The sequence below is a fragment of the Girardinichthys multiradiatus genome, chromosome 24 (genome assembly GCF_021462225.1).
Source record: "Girardinichthys multiradiatus isolate DD_20200921_A chromosome 24, DD_fGirMul_XY1, whole genome shotgun sequence".
NCBI lineage: Eukaryota > Metazoa > Chordata > Actinopteri > Cyprinodontiformes > Goodeidae > Girardinichthys > Girardinichthys multiradiatus.
In genome coordinates, this window is record NC_061816.1 from 21,454,136 (window position 1) to 21,472,814 (window position 18,679).

The window sequence follows — 18,679 nt, forward strand, 5'->3', positions numbered from 1 at the left end:
CAATGCTGAAGAGGCGAGGAAGTGGGAAAATGTGTGCTTAGAGCACATAGTCTCTTTTTTCAACTGAAACATTTGATTTAGAAGAATACAAAAACCATCCTTTAATTGCAATCGTAAGGATCTTTATGGAATCAGTCTGGTTATTTGTGACCAGCAGGATGTTTGATGCTTGCAGATCCGCGTCACCTCTTTCACATTCATTTAACGATCCCGCAGATGCCTAATTGTTTCCCTAATGATGCCGAGTCTAATGGGAATGTTTTTGCTCTTCATTTGATAGTGCTGGCCCAGTAATTAGGCTGCACCTCACTTCATTAAACAGCAGGAGGGGAGGGGGGCACTAAGGTTTAGGCCTGGTGGCAAATGCAACAGTGACGTTTCGAAATACAGACGCACACCCAACAAGAGGAAGCAGCTGCACACAGTCTGCTGGAATGGAGCTTATATCCTGTTATCTCTCTCTCTCTCCATCTATCGCAGAGACAAATCTTTTACTGTTCCTATCAGTAGTTTTTATAGTACTGTATGGTACTACAATGTCCTGGAAGAGGAATTCAGGCAATATTACTGCTAATTAAAAAATGTGTTTCCCTAAAGATAAGATTTTCAACCAAACCTGCTATCTGGAATGCACATGTGGAGAAATATCTCTTAACAGAATATATATATATATATATATATATATATATATACAAAGTACAGACCAAAAGTTTGGACATACCTTCTCATTCAAAGAGTTTTCTTTATTTTCATGACCATGACTATTGTAGCTTCACACTGAAGGCATCAAAACTATGAATTAACACATGTGGAATTATATACTGAACAAAAAATTGTGAAACAACTGAAAATATGTCTTATATTCTAGGTTCTTCAAAGTAGCCACTTTTTGCTCTGATTACTGCTCCGCACACTCTTGGCATTCTGTTGATGAGCTTCAAGAGGTAGTCACCTGAAATTCAATTCAATTCAATTCAAATTCAAAGATACTTTATTGATCCCCGAGGGGAAATTAGAATTCCAGTACAACCCATCCAAACATACATCATGACACAAGACAAGAGGCGGACGGGTCACCGAGGCTTTGCTGCCCACTCACAGGCGCTACCCTTGCTAGATGAGAAAAGAGGCCACATTAGAATTAAGTAGAGGGAAAAAAGAGCTGAAGCTGGGCAGATATGGGAGGGGTGCGGGAGACAGAGAAAAAGCATCCTCCTCCACCGAGAGCAGAAAGAAAGAGCAGAAAGAAATGGTTTTCCAACAGTCTTGAAGGAGTTCCCAGAGATGCTTAGCACTTGTTGGCCCTTTTACCTTCACTCTGCGGTCCAGCTCACCCCAAACCATCTCCATTGGGTTCAGGTCCGGTGACTGTGGAGGCCAGGTCATCTGGCGCAGCACCCCATCACTCTCCTTCTTGGTCAAATAGCCCTTACACAGCCTGGAGGTGTGTTTGGGGTCATTGACCTGTTGAAAAATAAATGATGGTCCAACTAAACGCAAACTGGATGGAATAGCATGCCACTGCAAGATGCTGTGGTAGCCATGCTGGTTCAGTATGCCTTCAATTTTGAATAAATCCCAAACAGTGTCACCAGCAAAGCACCCCCACACCATCACACCTCCTCCTCCATGTTTCACGGTGGGAACCAGGCATGTAGAGTCCATCTGTTCACCTCTTCTGCGCCACACAAAGACACAGTGGTTGGAAGCAAAGATCTCAAACTTGGACTCATAAGACCAAAGCACAGATTTCCACTGGTTTAATGTCCATTCCTTGTGTTCTTTAGCCCGAACAAGTCTCTTCTGCTTGTTGCCTGTCCTCAGCAGTGGTTTCCTAGCAGCTATTTTACCATGAAGGCCTGATTCACACAGTCTCCTCTTAACAGTTGTTCTAGAGATGTGTCTGCTGCTAGAACTATGTGTGGCATTGACCTGTTCTCTAATCTGAGCTGCTGTTAACCTGCAATTTCTGAGACTGGTGACTCGGATGAACTTATCGTCCGCAGCAGAGGTAACTCATGGTCTTCCTTTCCTTTGGCGGTCCTCATGTGAGCCAGTTTCTTTGTAGTGCTTGATGGTTTTTGCGACTGCACTTGGGGACACTTTCAAAGATTTCCCAATTGTTCGGACTGACTGACCTTCATTTCTTAAAGTAATGATAGCCACTCGTTTTTTCTTTACTTAGCTGCTTTTTTCTTGCCATAATACAAATTCTAACAGTCTATTCAGTAGGACTATCAGCTGTGTACTGTATCCACCTCCTGCACAACACAACTGATGGTCCCAACCCCATTTATAAGGTTTGGAATTCCACTTATTAAACCCGACAGGGCACACCTGTGAAGTGAAAACCATTTCAGGTGACTACCTCTTGAAGCTCATCAACAGAATCCCAAGAATGTGCGAAGCAGTAATCAAAGGAAAAGGTGGCTACTTTGAAGAACCTAGAATATAAGACCTATTTTCAGTTGTTTCATACTTTTTTGTTCAGTATTTAATTCCACATGTGTTAATTCATAGTTTTGATGCCTTCAGTGTGAAGATACACTATTCATAGTCATGAAAATAAAGAAAACTCTTTGAATAAGAAGGTGTGTCCAAACTTTTGGTCTGTACTGTATATATATATTTATATATATATATATATATTTATATATATATATATATATATATATATATATATATATATTTTTTTTTTTTTTTTTTTTTTGTTTTTTGTTTTTTTTTTTGTCTATGAATTCCTAAAATCTTTGGGATTGACAACCAGACATCTGACATTATTGTCTGAAATACTATTCTAGGTCTAAAACTATTTGTTGCTGGTTGAAGCATGTTAGCATGTTTGGTTGTTTTAAACCAAGATTTACATTTTTTATATGTGGGAATTGCTGTGTTTGGCCATTTCTGAAATAAGGTTTAGCTGTTTGTTAGCATTAGCAAGTTCGGCTGGCTTATAAAAACAATGGCAAATCATTATAAAATGTTTCAATATAAAAAAGACCAGCACTATTAGAAAATAGCCATAGCCATAACACATAAAACTAACTCACATAAAAACTATTTAATAAAAATCAGGAAAATACAAAACAGGCAGCATAATAAAGCATAAAAAAAAAAACGCTTTGCAGGAAAATAAAACATGAAATTAATTAAATTAAAACATTTATTAAAAATATAATGAAAAATCATAATGACAGATTATGAATAAAAATATTCAAAAAACCTCAATTAATTAACTACTCAATATATTAAATAATATCTAAAATATTATGAAATTAATAAAACACGGACACAGAACAAAGACCAAATAGATAGCTGTAAAAAACAGAACTGTACTGTAAAAGGGGCAGCATCCATTTTGTTTCATATGGTACTTGATTGTACCAGTAACTTCATGATGAGATTTAGCTGATTTTGGCTGTTGTAATCAAATTATCTTACATCTTTTGTTGAAAATCACCTGCATGGCAAAAAGCGACAATATGGAGCGAGTTAACCTCACAAATCTCTGGTTTGGTTTCCACAATGTTTTAAGTTAAACCACAATCATTCTGCAAAAAGCTTCCTAATTCTGACTCTGATTCTTAAGCACTCTAAAAGGTTCATTATGTTGTTCAATAAATACACTAACAATAAGTGTGAGTGAATAGAATTAAAATGTTTTTGCTGCTAGTTCCGGCTTGCCATTTCTACTAACAGAGAATGTCTGCCATTTCTGTCCATGGTACTGAAACACTGCACTCTTGTTTCTATGTTGGGAAACTGACAAATTGAACCTCGGTTGCTGTCCATGGTCCTGTCCAAAGAGCTCACAAATCCAAATTCAGTCATCTTAGCCCCGAATATACCATCACAGGTCCAGATAATCCACATTCTTACCTTTAGGAAGGAGAGATTGCGATTTCGATCAATGCTCGTGATCTCCAAATTGCCCATGACCACCTCACAGTTCTCGTAGACCTTCCTCAGGGTGCGGTACTGTTGGTCCAGGTCGGACAGGGTGCTCAGCTTGTTCTCCGTACCAGGGCAGACTAAACAGAAAAACCCACAAAACAACGGAAATTTTTAAATGAAAGACATGAGCGTAAAATTTATTTCAAATGGTTGCTGTTTAAATGCATGGCTCAACTGCTACTGAAAACAGCCAGATTATAAATGTGAGAAGCAATCCAAACTAAAGAGTGTGCTGTGAGAACATGACTTCAAATGAAAATAAAGGTTTCAAACAGTAGGGGGAGTCCAGAAACTACATAGAACCCTGAAGTGTGCTGACACCTCCGACAGTGAGGGAGCAGTGACGGCCGAGACTCTGCGGACGGCCTTATGGGGTTAGACGGGTTGATATCATTTCTCTGAGGCAGTGACCTAAAGTTTGGCTCTGGCGCCGCCGCACCATTTAATCAAAGTTATTCAAATTGCATTGGTTGACCTTTTCAGAGGGTTTCACTGTGAGACTTTACTTGGCTGACATGATTACAGGACTTTCAAGATATTATAAGGAGTAGGCACTGCTCTGTTGGTGTGTGGCGAGAACAGCCAATTAGAACACAAATACAAAACATACAGGTCCTTCCAAACAAAGAATTAATCAGAAAGTAAATTTATTTCATGAGTTTGATTCCAAAAGTGGAACAAAAATCTGAAAAATTGAATATTGGATCAGACTAGAGTAACAATGGGCGCTTAACCTAACCAAGTAAAAACATTTTTATGGCCCTTTAATTTGGCTGACTTTTTAATGGCTAAAGAAAGAAAGAAAGAAAGAAAGAAAGAAAGAAAGAAAGAGTTGACTATTACTTGCCGAAGCAAGCAGATAAGTGTTTTGTGGTATGATGTCAAAGCTGACCAGGAGGAACATTTCATTTTCCTCCTTTTGCAGAGCAAATCTGACCTAACACAGTTAGGCAACGAGACCCACATTTGAAGACCTTCTGCAAATACTCCCCAAAGCTTTTTTTACAGTGCACCTGATAAATAACCCACATTAGACAACACTACAAATCACTACAAATCAATTCTTCTTGATTTTGTTGCAGAAATAAATAAATTACATGCAGTCGCCTGTACTCGTCTGCACCGCTGATAACAAATGCATGACATTTGTCAGATGCAGCGGCTACCTCTGTAATTAGATCCTCCTGTTTCCCCCCTACAAGACCACTTTCCGTCCCCGCCAGCCTTTTTTACTTCTCCCCCAGACTCCCCAGTCTCAGCCCGGAGACCATCTGCTCCGTTCAGCTGGCACTGCCGCCACATTACTGCAGGCGAGGCTGGAGGTTTGCTCGTCGCCGCATGTGTCTGCCTGTGTGCGACGGGTGCATCAGCAGCGTCTGGCTGTGGTGTGATTTAACAGCCCATTAAAGTTTGTCACCAGTTCAACTTTGAATAGCTTTCACCACTGAAGCCGTGTATGAATGTGTACAGCTACAGGGACTGTCATTTTTTTATGTAGAAGCTGAGGCACAGGGGCAGAATATTTTTCACATTTATCTACATTAACAGCTGTAAAAATGTGCCAACTGGTGCTATTCATGTGCATGAAAAACACATTCAGATTTATGCAAAATATACACAAGAGTTTTTAGTTTTTAAAGAGTACAAAAGGCCTCTGCTAGACAAAATAGTTTGAGGAAAATATTTAACCAGTCATAGTCTCTCCAACGTGTCCTGTGTCTTCCTCTGGGTCTCCTCCCAGTTGGACATGTCCGGAACACCTCCCTAGGGAGGTGTCCAGGAGGGTTATCCTTACCAGATTCCTGTACCAGCTCAACTGGCTCCTCTCGACGCAGAGGAGCAGCGGCCCTACCCTACTGGATAGTTGAACCTCTGACCCTATCTCTAAGGGAGAGCCTAGCTGCCTTTCGGAGAAAACTCATTTCGACCGCCTGTATCCGCAATCTCACCACCAGGTGAGAAATGGAACATAGACCAATCGATAGAGGGAGAGCTTTGCCTTACAGAACAATTAATGTTTTAATAGTTTTATTATCTAAAGCCAGTAAAGAATTCTTATTTGATTATAGCTTAATCATCCAATTTCCTTGATATTAAGCTTGCTTAATGGTTTAAAAGTTTAAATATTTAATAGTTTAATTATCCTGGGTCAGCAAAGATCCTTTAATTATGATTTGAATTTCTTGTTAAGATTACATGCTATCTTATTATTTTAACAAATCGTAGCTCAAATTCTTGTAGGAATCGGTTTTATTATCTCAAAAATATCCTTTCTTTAGCTGTGATAATGGTTAATATATCTAATTTTCTTGGAATTCAACACATTTTGTGGTCATAATTAAGTAAATACATTATGTTAGGATAACAAAGGTAAATTTGTTCCAGTCATGGTTACTGCCTATTCAAATCCTTTTCTTATGCCAGTTCTGTTTCTATTGTCATGATCATGATTTATTAATCTCACCACTGCAAGATATGTCAGCTCATTTTGTGGTGATTATCCGAGGCTTCTAAAGAACCTTTTTTAGGTTCTTTAGATGTAATATTAGTTTTAATCTTTTGAATATTTTGAGATAAAGCTCATCTCGTTTAATGATGTTGAGCACAGTTTAGTCATCCGTGCGCAAACATTCCAAAACTGAGCGAACAGTTTAATAAAGCGTGAGCATAGATTTCCACCGGCTTTGTTTAGTTTTTACCCGCTGACACTTGCCAGGTTCCATACAAATGCCATATGTGGATGAATGCTAGAAGTGCTCAGTACCCAGAACACACCATTGCTATGGTGATACATAGCCATGGGGAAGCATTGTCAGAGTTGACCTGGACTAGGATATTCTAACCCTTTTTTGTGGCTCTGACTGTATGTTTAGTGTTATTGTCCTGCTGGAATGGCATAGTCCAAGTCCAGGCCAAAAACCAACTCAGAATCGATGGGAAGACTTGAAAATTGATCTTCACAGACTCTCTCCATCCGGTCTTTTGCTATTTTGCAAACAAGCAGATGTAATTCAATAGACTTGCAGCTGTAACTGCAGCCAAAGGTGGTTTTATGTGGATAATTCATTTGCAATGCTCTGTATTAATTTGTTTGTATTGGAATTAGTTGAAGGAAGTGTGTTTCCTTGAATGACAGTTTATAGAAAGATGTTTAGAAAGACCATGTGATGACAGAATAAGGTCTTTCTTACAATCGGATTGTCTCCTGATTACTTGAATCTTTATACATTTTTACTGATCACAAATGAATCAATCAATATAGATGGTAAAATAATTATCTGTGAAACTTTGCTTTCAGGGATACAAACTTTGGTTGCAGATTCCCATAGCTGGGAACCTCTTAAACCTGCATTACTGCCCTTTTAATGTCTAATTGTGACCTTTTAGATGTCAGCCTAACAAGGTATGAGATGTTCAGATGAATGTTGTTCTGGTTTCACACATAAGTGACACCAGTTTAAAGAAAGGCCCATAGCATAGCTGAACTTGGTGTCATATTGAACCACATTGAAAGCTCATAAACTCTCATATTGCTTTATGGATTGTTGGCTAGGCAAAGACGAGCGCCCTTCATTGGCTCGATGAGCCCTCATGCTGCGGCTGTCGGGGCAGGTTGTTTGGGACAGGAAGGCAGAAAACAGCAAAAAAAAAAAATAGATCTGGACAATGGTGATAAATGAGATCTGCTGACCACCCACAGAGGACTGTTATGAAACACATCCAAACACAACGGAAGTAAAAAAAAAGAAAGAAAGAAGCGAGTCGGATCAATAAGCGCATGAGGATTTGTTTTTTTTTATCTGTGTGCAGAGATGAAAGGTTAGCAGGCTCCTGTAATAATCTGTTATTAAAACTTACTTTTGAGTGTGTGTGTCGGCTTCTGTCTGTGTTACCTTATAAAACATCAGTGGAGAGAGGTGAAAAGTGAGGGGAAAAGCTGCTCTGAAAAGCCAATATCAGACACACACACACACACACACAAGTTCGGCAAGGTGAAGCCAGGCAAAGAAATAAATCGAAATAGAATGAAGCAGGGACAAAGAAGAAAGACATAACCTTGTATCTGTGAGAATGGGAACGATGTTGCAGGGTATTAGCATTCACATCGACTAGCTCTACTGTAAATGCACTTTTCTCTGAGCTCATTCCCAAAGTGTCCAAATCCATCTGCTAGACCTCTTTCTTCTCACTCTTCACGACATTCCTATTCCTTCCCTGCTCCCAGCCATCAGTTAATCTTTCTCTACGCTCCTGATGGTTTCTTCTATTCTTCTTTCGCACATGGTTGAAGTGGCAGATAGTGTAGGAATGATTAATTAATTAATTAATTAGTTGAGTGATGTATGACTCAGGGTTGTGTAGGTAGGGAGGGTGTGGTCAGCCAGAGATGAGAACATTTTAGAAAAGTTAATTGGTTAATTAAATGCTTTTTGTACAGAAATGATTTGGACCAACCTCCCTACAAACCCGATTCCCGTGCAGTTGGGATGTTGTGCAAAATGTAAATAGAGACAGAACAAAATGATTTGCATAACCTGTTCAATCTATATGTAATTGAATATGCTACAAACACAAGATGTTTAAACTGATAAATGTTATCGTTTTTTTTTTTTTAGCAAATATTCACTCAGTTTGAATTTGATGCTTTGAGAGATGGAACAAAAAACTGGAAAAGTTGAGAGATACTCAAAAAACTCCAGTTTGGAAAATTTCACAAGTGAACAGGTTAAGTGGAAACAGGTGGTTCACAAGGAAGGATGGGTCAAGGTTCACCACTTTGTGAAAAACTGCGTGAGCAAATAGTCCAACATTTTAGGAACAACGTTTTTCAACACTCAGTTGAAAGGAATTTAGAGATTTCATGATCTGCATCCCATAATAGCTTCAGAAGATTCAGAGAATCTGTAGAAATCTCTGCACTAAAGCTGCAAGACCAAAAATCAATTGGAATGTCCGTGACCTTCGACCCCTCAGGAGCCACTGCATTAAAACCAACATCATCCTGGTACCAATATTACCACCTGGGCTTAGGAACACTTCAGAAAACCATTGTCAGTTAATACATTTTGCCAATAGATCTAAAAGTAAAAGTTAAAATTCTACCATGTAGAATGAAAGCCAAAGACCCAGAAACAGCGCCAGCTTCTCTGGACCTGAGCTCATCTGAGGTGGACTGATGCAGATTGTTTTGGAAATCATAGACTATGTGGACTCTTCTCAGCACAAAGTTCAAAAGCCAGCATTTGTGATGGTTTGGGGGTGTGTTAGTGCCCATGGCATGAGCAACCTACACATCTGTGAAGGCAGCATTAATGCTGAAAGGTACAAGCAACATAGTTTTCAGGGACGCCCTGCTTATTTCAGCAAGACAATGCCAAGCCACATTCTGCACATGTTCCAATACCAGTAAAAGAGTGCAGCTACTAGACTGGCCTGCCTGCAGTCCAGACCTGTCACCCATTGAAAATGTGTGGTGCATTCTGAAGCACAAAATACGACAACGAAGACACCGTACTGCTGAGCAAGTGAAGTAGTACATCAAGCAATAATGGGAGAGAATTCCACCTACAAAGCTTCAACAATTAGTGTCTCAGTTTCCAAGTTCTTACAGATTGTTGATAAAAGGAAAGGTGACAGTAGTAACTATGACCCTGTCCCAGCTTTATTAGAACGTCTTGCAAGCATCATATTCAAAATGAGTAAATATTTGCCAAAAAAAACAATGTTTATTAGTTTGAACATTAAATATATTGTCTTTGTAGTGGATTTAATTCCATATACACTCACCTGCCACTTTATTAGGTACACCTGTCCAACTGCTCGTCAACGTAAAATTCTTATCAGCCAATCACATAGCAACAACTCAATGCATTTAGGCATGTAGACATGGTCAAGACGATCTGCTGCAGTTCAAACCGAGCATCAGAATGGGGAAGAAAGGTGATTTAAGTGACTTTGAACGTGGCATGGTTGTTGGTGCCAGATGGGCTGGTCTGAGTATTTCAGAAAGTACTGATCTACTGGGATTTTCACACACTACCATCTCTAGGGTTTACAGAGAATGGTCCAAAAAAGAGAAAAGATCCAGTGAGCAGCAGTTCTGTGGGCGCAGATGCCTTGTTGCACAGGCAAGATTGGAAAAACGCTGCCTGGTCTGATGAGTTTCGACTTCTGCTGCGACATTCGAGTGGTAGGGTCAGAATTTGGCGTCAACAACATGAAAGCATGGATCCATCCTGCCTTGTATCAACAGTTTAGGCTGGTGGTGATGGTTACTTCCAGCAGGATAACGTGCCATGTCATAAAGCACCAATCATCTCAGACTGGTTTCTTGAACATGACAATGAGTTCACTGGACTCAAATGGCCTCCACAGTCACCAGATCTCAATCCAATAGAGCACCTTTGGGATGTGGTGCAACGGGAGATTCGCATCATGGATGTGCAGCCGACAAATCTGCAGCATCTGTGTGATGCTATCATGTCAATATGGACCAAACTCTCTGAGAAATGTTTCCAGTACCTTGTTGGATCTATGCCACGAAGGATTAAGGCCGTTCTGAAGGCAAAAGGGGTTCCAACCCGGACTAGCAAGGTGTACCTAATAAAGTGAGTGCCTAATAGAGTACCGAATAGAGTGAGTGTGGGTTGAACAGAATTTTCAAATTATTGTATTCTGGTTTTATGTTTTACACAACATCCTAACTTCATTGGAATTGGGGTTATATTTAATAGGCTTTTGCAGATTTACATTTCATGGAAAAACTAGAGACTGAAAAGTAGAAAATATGAATGAATTAAGGGTTCGATGGTCATATTCATGGATGGACCGATGGATGGATAGCTGGATGAATAGATGGTTGTTTTTTGGTTGGTTGGGTGTATGAATGGATAATGGATGGAGAGTTGGATGGATGGTTCGTTAGAGGACGGACGGACGGACAAATGGATGGATGGATAGAAGTTTTTTTATGTTGATACAGAACAAGAACAAGAATAAAAAATAATGCAGGACATAAATATTTTTTGTTCCATTCAGCAGGAAGAGAATCAATTAAAACAGGCATATTCCTAGTATTCTCAGAGATTTACAGGGTTCTGTTTAGATGTTTCAGCGTTTTCACAATCTTGTCTCTATTTTTGGCTGTCAATCTCCGCGGCTGCTTCTTGATCAGGTTTCTGTACTCCTGAACGCAGTTTCTCTGCTCATTTTTCTGCAAATTTCCCAGACTGGTAGCAACAATCAGAATCTTCTGAGGGAATGCCAAGCTCAGACACAACTCCTGTCCTATTCTTGTGTCATATGCGGTAGAAAAAAATAGGTATTAGGAAACCTAAACTTCTACAGCGGAATGTAACTCTAGGTTTGGAGTTGGGTGACAAAATGGACGTTGACATGAGGTCCAAGCTGAATTTTATTACAGAAGTGATCTATTTGTTACTTAAACTACAGGGGAAAATATCCCAAGTGTCTGAATGATAAACAGCTGGTATGCTGCAAACATTTACAGCCACGAGTTTCAGAAGCACAAAGGCCAAACAGCCACAGACAGTTCTCACAGACACTCTTTCTTAATCTCTTCCCTGGGAAGGACAAGAGAGACATTTCCCCACTCTGATGCAACACGGTGGAGTCTGCAGTAATGCACTCTCAGCTGAAGCTCAATACAGATCTGAAAGGATTTGTTGAGATAATATGCGATCTGCGAGAAACAGTGAAAAAGTCTAAATTCACATAAAACCTTAAACAATTTACAAATTAAGAATAAAATTACATGAAGGTATTTGCCAAATTTGCAACACATTAGAGCTCCAATAGAGGTTAAAATTCTCATGAGACATGTTGGAAAAATGTGGCTGTTGTACACAAACAAAGGTGCATCTTCCAGGACTAGAACAGTAAAGAAAAGTTCATGTATTTCAGTAATTCAGTTTATAAACGCAAACTCATATATGGATTCATTACAGACAGTAATATAGTTCAAGTGTTCATTTCATTTCAATAATTATGTTTTCCAGTCAATAAAATGTCTAAAACTCTTTCTAGGAAAATTAGAATATTTCATAAAAAAGCTGAAGGTGTTTCTGTTGGGTAGGGTAAACACATTTTTCTTCCACATGTCGTCCTTCCACCAAACTTTCAATTAAAATGCTTGGATACAGCACAATGAGCAGACATTCAGGCATCTTTAGCAATAACCTTATGTTGCTTATCCACCTTGTGGAGGGATTCAAAGGCTGTCTGCTGGACAAATGTTAGGTCAGTAGTCCTGTCTATGACTGTGCAGGCAATGACAAAATGTTTCTGTAATAAACATCCTTATTATTGGTCCAATAGAATCAAATAAAGTCTTGAAATATAAAACTCTGTTTGTACTAAATGCTAAATTTAGGTAGTTATGATTATTTTAGCTGGGCATACAGCTTTCTCAGCACAAAAAAAAAATGCACTGGGAGGCACGTGAGAGACCCATTCTGTTATGGTTTGCAAGATATAGGACCCCAGAATGCAGACCAGAAGGCAGCCTGACGGTAAGTGCAACAGATTTAATAACAAAAAACTCACTCACTACAGGAGGCAGGAACAAAACAAACAGGCAGGCAAGACAGGCATGGCATGATCAAAAAACAAGACTTGAGCATGAAAACAAGACATGAGCATGAGAGATGTTTCCACGATGAACAACTGAACAGGAGTGTATATATGGAGTGAAAACCAGGTGGAGCAAGGAGACAGATTAACTTGGACAGGTGAACCGAATAAACTTAATTGACAGAACATGAACAAGACAACAAAACTAAAGCATGACCAGGAAAATAACAGAAACATGATTCAAAATCTAAGAAGAATAATAACAAAAGAACGAGTCAAAACCTTAACTGTGAAAAACATAAGAAAAACCAGAAACCAAAAACCAAACAACCCCAAATCCTAACACATCCAAGATGGCAGCCAGGCTGATACATCAGCTCCAATAGGTATTGCTAGTCCTTGAGGCATCTAGGTGTACAATGTCTATGGGAGCAGGCAGGATAGAAAGAGGCCTGGTCCATTCATACAGGTCACATGACATTGATACAGTTTACAGTATGAGACAACCTATTTGTTTATTTCAAAACTTGCGTTAGCTGTCCAGGGACAAAATAACATTTTAAATTTTGAATGTGATTCTTTTCTCTCTTTATCTTTGCATTCATGCTGAAATGTGGTTAAAATTAGATAAAAAGCAGTGTATGTTGGTGTCATCATCAGGATAAGATGAGCATCATTATGTATCCGATTAAACGGTAAAATAAATCAGCCACAGAAATACATTTAATGATAGTTACATAACCAGCTGCTAATGAATTTAAATGACTCTATTTAAGTTGTGCTAATTTGTCCAAACTACAGATTTTAGGGTTGTGCTGTTTAATAGAGTTGAGAACAGAATAATGGAGTTGAAGAAGTCAGCAGTTAGCACTCCACTAAACATCCCAGTTGTGCATTTTGGTCTGCAAGACAACATTTGAACAGATTTATGGAGGAAGAAAGATTAACTTGGAAGAAATTAAAGCAAGATACCTAGGTCCATTTTTCTGTGGACTTTGTTTAAGAACTTAAAAATCCACATTTTATTCACGTTTTCTGAGCTGCCAATGATACAAGAGAAACAACTTTATAGCTATATAAAAAGCCAATAATAAAGGATAAAAAGCCAATAATCCTTTGTTTTAATGCACACAGACACTGAAGATTTTATGTGGAAGGGAAACAGACTCAGAGATGTAAAATCATAAACACCACCCACAAAAAATACAAACAGGATCCCTTTAAACCAGAGATGTGTGACTCAAAGCTTTCCTGCTCTGAGACGCAATTCCACCAAAAGGAATCCATCCCATCATTACGATCCACTCCCACACAACCCGCTTCTCAGCTCCCATCAGACTGGCTTCAAATATCTGGGAATTATTGCCAAGTCCGGTAGCCTTCATCCCAGCTTCTACTATCACTATCACCATCGTCTTCATCATCAGCGCTCGTTAGAAGCTGGGCATCTCCGAGGTAGTGCTGACAAGGCAGCCACACAGCTTAAAGGCTCATCTCTCACATGAGCTCACGCTGTCCGAAATGAGGAGTTTTATCCCAAAATTAGACACACGAGAAGGAAATTACCTCACATTACAAAAATGACTGATACTGCAAATTGAACTCCTGTCTGGTAGCTTTTTTCCCCCACAGGAGGTGGCTCTTTATTAATGGAATGGTGAAACCTATAGAAACAGTTAATTATTACACTTAAATTCAGGCTTTTTCTCGGCTTGTAAATGCACATAATTGGTCAAAGTGACCTCTTTCCAACTTTTAACAGGTACAAGTGCAAAAATTTCATTTCAATTTTGGAACTTATTCATATCATCTAATAAGACTGGTAACAGATAAATAAAAAAGGCTCCTACAACTATTAACTTTAGCCAAATTTAGCAAATATACTCTTCTTCAGCCCTTCTCAATACATTACATGCTTCATAAAAATGCTCATGTATTTATTTAACACAGGTTATGTCAAAATATGTCAAAATATCAAAAAAGTACAAAACACAGCTTACTAGAATGTCTTTTAAACATGTCCTTTAAATTTTGAAGCAGAATCATAGAAACAACAGTTAAACAACTACTCAACTGGCAAATACAAAATTTTATTTTTCCAAATAAAAAAAATATTTTTTTTCCACAAGGAAAATTATAATAATTACTTAGAAAGCAGTGGTTATTTAAAGCTCTTGTAACCCTACCAGTATATTTGGTTAATGTCTAAGGCTTTAAGTCTTATTTTTTTATATTTTCAGTGATCTTATATTAATATATCATTGTCTTCCAGGAAAGACATCAACATTATTTTATTATCTTATCTAATTGGGTGCTTTAGTAGTTGAGATCTTACCTGTTGTAAACATTCTTACTTTCCTGTATAGCATCGTTTCTAAATCTTTAGGCATTAGACATGGGAATCCACAGGGCTATGTGTTCGGTAAACAGTTGTTTTCCCTGTATTTGGCACTTTTAGGTTAGCTTTGTTTTGAACCATCTCCTTTGTGGTCAGAATTAGTGGCTCTAATGGGAAGACTTGAGGCTTGTCTTGATGCTACTCTTACGCAAACAAAAAGTAATTATTTTTATTGGTGTAACTAAATTAGAACAACTCTCTAAAATTTTAACCTTTTCTCTGGTTGACTTATTTACTGCAGTAACACATAGAAAAGCCATTTTAGGAATTTGTGATAGCTCAGACCAATCCTGTTATTTAGGGTTGCTGAGATCCTTATCTGTGCCTTTGTCTCTTTAAAGTTACACTGCTGTAATGATCTTAAATGAGATTTACTTAAGAAAGGTTTGTGAAGTCTTCACAATGTATCTTCCTGGTTTATTTCAGATATTGAATATTGGTTAATCATAATCTACTGCTAACAAATACGTACCGGTTAAACTTTTACCAAGGCCATGCTATTGTGGAAGGATAAACTTGTCCCCAACTATTATGTGATTATGTGATGTAATATCTTCTTTTAGATTTGTTTCTCAAAAGATAGATTTTATAGTTTCAGGCAAACCTTGATCACTTTATGGTAAAAAGTTAAAATCCCTTCCATTAAACTGGTTAAATGTTCCTATTTGTAACATAAGTACAATACATTTATTAATTTAGTTTTTTTGTTTGAATTTACTGAGGTGTTTAAGGTAATGTGACATACTAGTATTTTTGTATTTGTAAAAAGAAAACCCAAAACAATAATATGTATATATATATATATATATATATATATACACACATACACACACACACACTTAAATTCATGTAATGTATGCAAATAATGTACAATCAGATACATTTGTAATCTTATTTGCAAGACAGGGGAAAAACATGGGCAGCAACATATTTATATGTAATATAACATTTTACCATAGTATTTCTTTTGGCTTTTATAAATAAATCTTTTCTAAACGTAGATAAAAAATTATCAATAAGCAATCACTAACTCTGAATTTTGTGAGGGTTTGTTTTTGTTGTTTTCTTGTTTTTGGCCTTTCCAATTTTTTTTTATCTTTCGAAATTTCCAAATCAGTTGATTTATTGTTTTTAGGTTTTGTTAATCCTTCGAACTTTTTTTTTCTTGTTAAGACTATATCTTCCAGCAGCAACTTAATGATATACACATTTCTACAGATTAAACATTAGTTTTTTTTACTGTGTTCTTTTAAGTTCAAAGGCTTTATATAAGTCCTTAAAAATCTGAATAAAGAGATATTTAATGTTCTTTGTTATTACCAGTAGACTCTAATTGAGGATGTTTACAACCCCTAATCACTGTAGTATGGTTGGGAGTGTGGACTTGGAATGGCTCGGACCCCTGTCATCCCTGCAGTTCTAGTTGCTATTGCTACTTTTCTAATGTTGGTTCCATTAGAGCTTGTGTTTGTGAGCCAAACAGAAAATGTTGTACTAATATCTATTATTACTTTTACCATCATTGGAATCAATGCTGTAAAGAGTTATTAGTTATTAGCTATTGCTACTTTTGCTTGGATGAAATTAAGATGAAATTAGTGAAAGCTGGCTACCTAGCCTCAACAGTTGTTGAGGCAAGGTAGCCAAACTTCTTTCAGGATCCAGAGTTGGAACCAAAAGCAGATTAAACACACACTGATGGGAAACGCCTGGCAGATAGAAAACATACTGGGAACTTGGAGGCTGTTTGACATGAGTGAAACTGGCAGCTGGATGATTGAGGCTTGATAAAAATAAAGAAGAGCGGACAGGATGGAGAAGAGGGTGCTGCTACAGAAACAGTTGGAGTTGGGAACTCTGACCTCGCCTTTGAGCATGGCAAATTTTACTTTGGAAGCGCACCAGCCTCCAGTGTTGGTCCATTCTAGAACTATCTGTTTAGATTTAATGGAAAAAAAATCAAGCAGATCGCATTTATTTTCTCCAACTGTGCAACAGGCTTTACTCATTTGAGCAACTAGCCAAAAGTTGTTACTGGTTGGATGATCTTTGAGGCCAGTGGGGGTTTAGAGACATCAATCACGTCACAGTGGGGGTCTCCTCCTCATCGTGCCCACTGCCTCTCCCAACCAACATCCTTCTTTTTCTCCTTCTCTGTCTTTTCCAACCACCAAACTATCTTTGTAGCTGGGCTAAAAACTAGAGTTCCTCCAACAAAGCAGCAATCATTTCTCAGCAGGTGCGAGGATATCACCAGGCATGCTGACACAGGTGTGTGTGTGGGTGTGTGTGTGTGTTTGAAGGAGGGTCATTTGTGTAACAGATGTGTGTATATATGCATGTGTCTGACACAGGTTTAATGACTCGTCTCAGCCAATTTTCAGCCGGTGGCTTCTCTTTGTGGGGAAATGAAGTTTGCAGTTAATGTAGCACAGAAGGACTGCCTCTGATTTGAACACACACACACATCATAATGTGTGTGTGACTGTCAGTTCCAATGTGTTGGCTTCGAGCAGAATATTAGTAGAAGCCATATGGGAGAAATCATTGTGAAGGAAGGTTCGGGGACATTTACGCTGCAAGGCCTCCGTGTTTCAATATGAGAGGACGCTGTAAGCACGTTGGTGTGTTTGATTGTGCCCATTTGTGGCTCTTCAAGTCTGTTGAACTACACTTTATAAATCACTTTGAGGTTTGGATGTTTCTCCGTATCATGCCGGGGTCACGATTAATCCAAGCACAGCTGTTGGATCTGAATTGCGTTCACAAACACGAGGTGCCAGACTAAAAATGAAACACACACACGTACACAGATGTTTCTGGTGCTCGCTCGGAAGTGAGAGACACAACAGTGAAAACTCAGCAATAATCATTAAAAGACAGCAAAATGTCATAGAAATTAGTGAAACTCCAACATTTGAAGAACCTTTAAAAAACACAGGAAATGCCAAATTTCAATAAACAAAACACTCAAGAGACACTCCTCCAGAAAACAGCACATTGTACCCTGAATATTTTTTTAACGATATCTGCTCCATTTAAAAAAACCCTCAATTGTCAAGAAAGTAGCTAGCTGAGATGTTTATGTATAATTTTTCCAAGTGCAAGTCCAGTCTTAAACCTGAAAAGAAATATCCAAGCCAAGTCTCAAATGTTCTGTACTTATTCAACTTAGTTCCCTTCTCAAGTCTTTGATGTGCAAGCCTAAGTAAAGTTTCAGTTCTTTGATTAGCAAGTCTGAGTAAAGTTTTATCATTTTGCGTGTAAAGGACAATTTAGGACATCATTTTTTCCCCTTCAAGTCCAAGTAAAATCTTAGTTTTACAGTGTCAAATATAATTCAAGAATTCGTTCTTTGATGATCATGTCCAACTCAAGTATAAAGTCACTGACTGACAGGTTTGAGTCAAATCTTAATTATTTGTGGAGCAAGTCCAAGTACATTCTCAAGTTTTTGAAGAGCCAGCACAAGTCAAGTATTCGAGAGGCAATCCAAGTCAAGTTTCAAGTCTTTCCCTCCAAGTCCACGTAACGTTTTGAGTCTTTGAAGGGCAAGTCCACATAAAGTCTAATTTTTTGTGTGCCAAGTGCAGTTCAAGGTTCTATCTTTGGGGGGGAAGTCCAAGTCAAGTATAAAAGCTAAGACTGCCAAGTTCAAATCAAGTCTCAGTTCTTTGAAGGGCAAGTCCAAGTTTAATTTAAAGATTCTAATGACTAAATGGTATCCCCCCACAT

The 18,679-nt window shown here is 38.3% G+C and overlaps 1 protein-coding gene across 1 annotated transcript in view; it reads right to left on the reverse strand.

Annotated features, from left to right (window-relative positions):
- LOC124861969 (receptor tyrosine-protein kinase erbB-4-like) overlaps positions 1-18,679 on the reverse strand; it is a 393,671-nt gene that overhangs the window by 187,219 nt on the left and 187,773 nt on the right. The window contains exon 2 of the mRNA XM_047355966.1: positions 3,880-4,031. Coding sequence (XP_047211922.1) covers positions 3,880-4,031 — 152 coding nt within the window. The remainder of the gene's footprint in view (positions 1-3,879; positions 4,032-18,679) is intronic.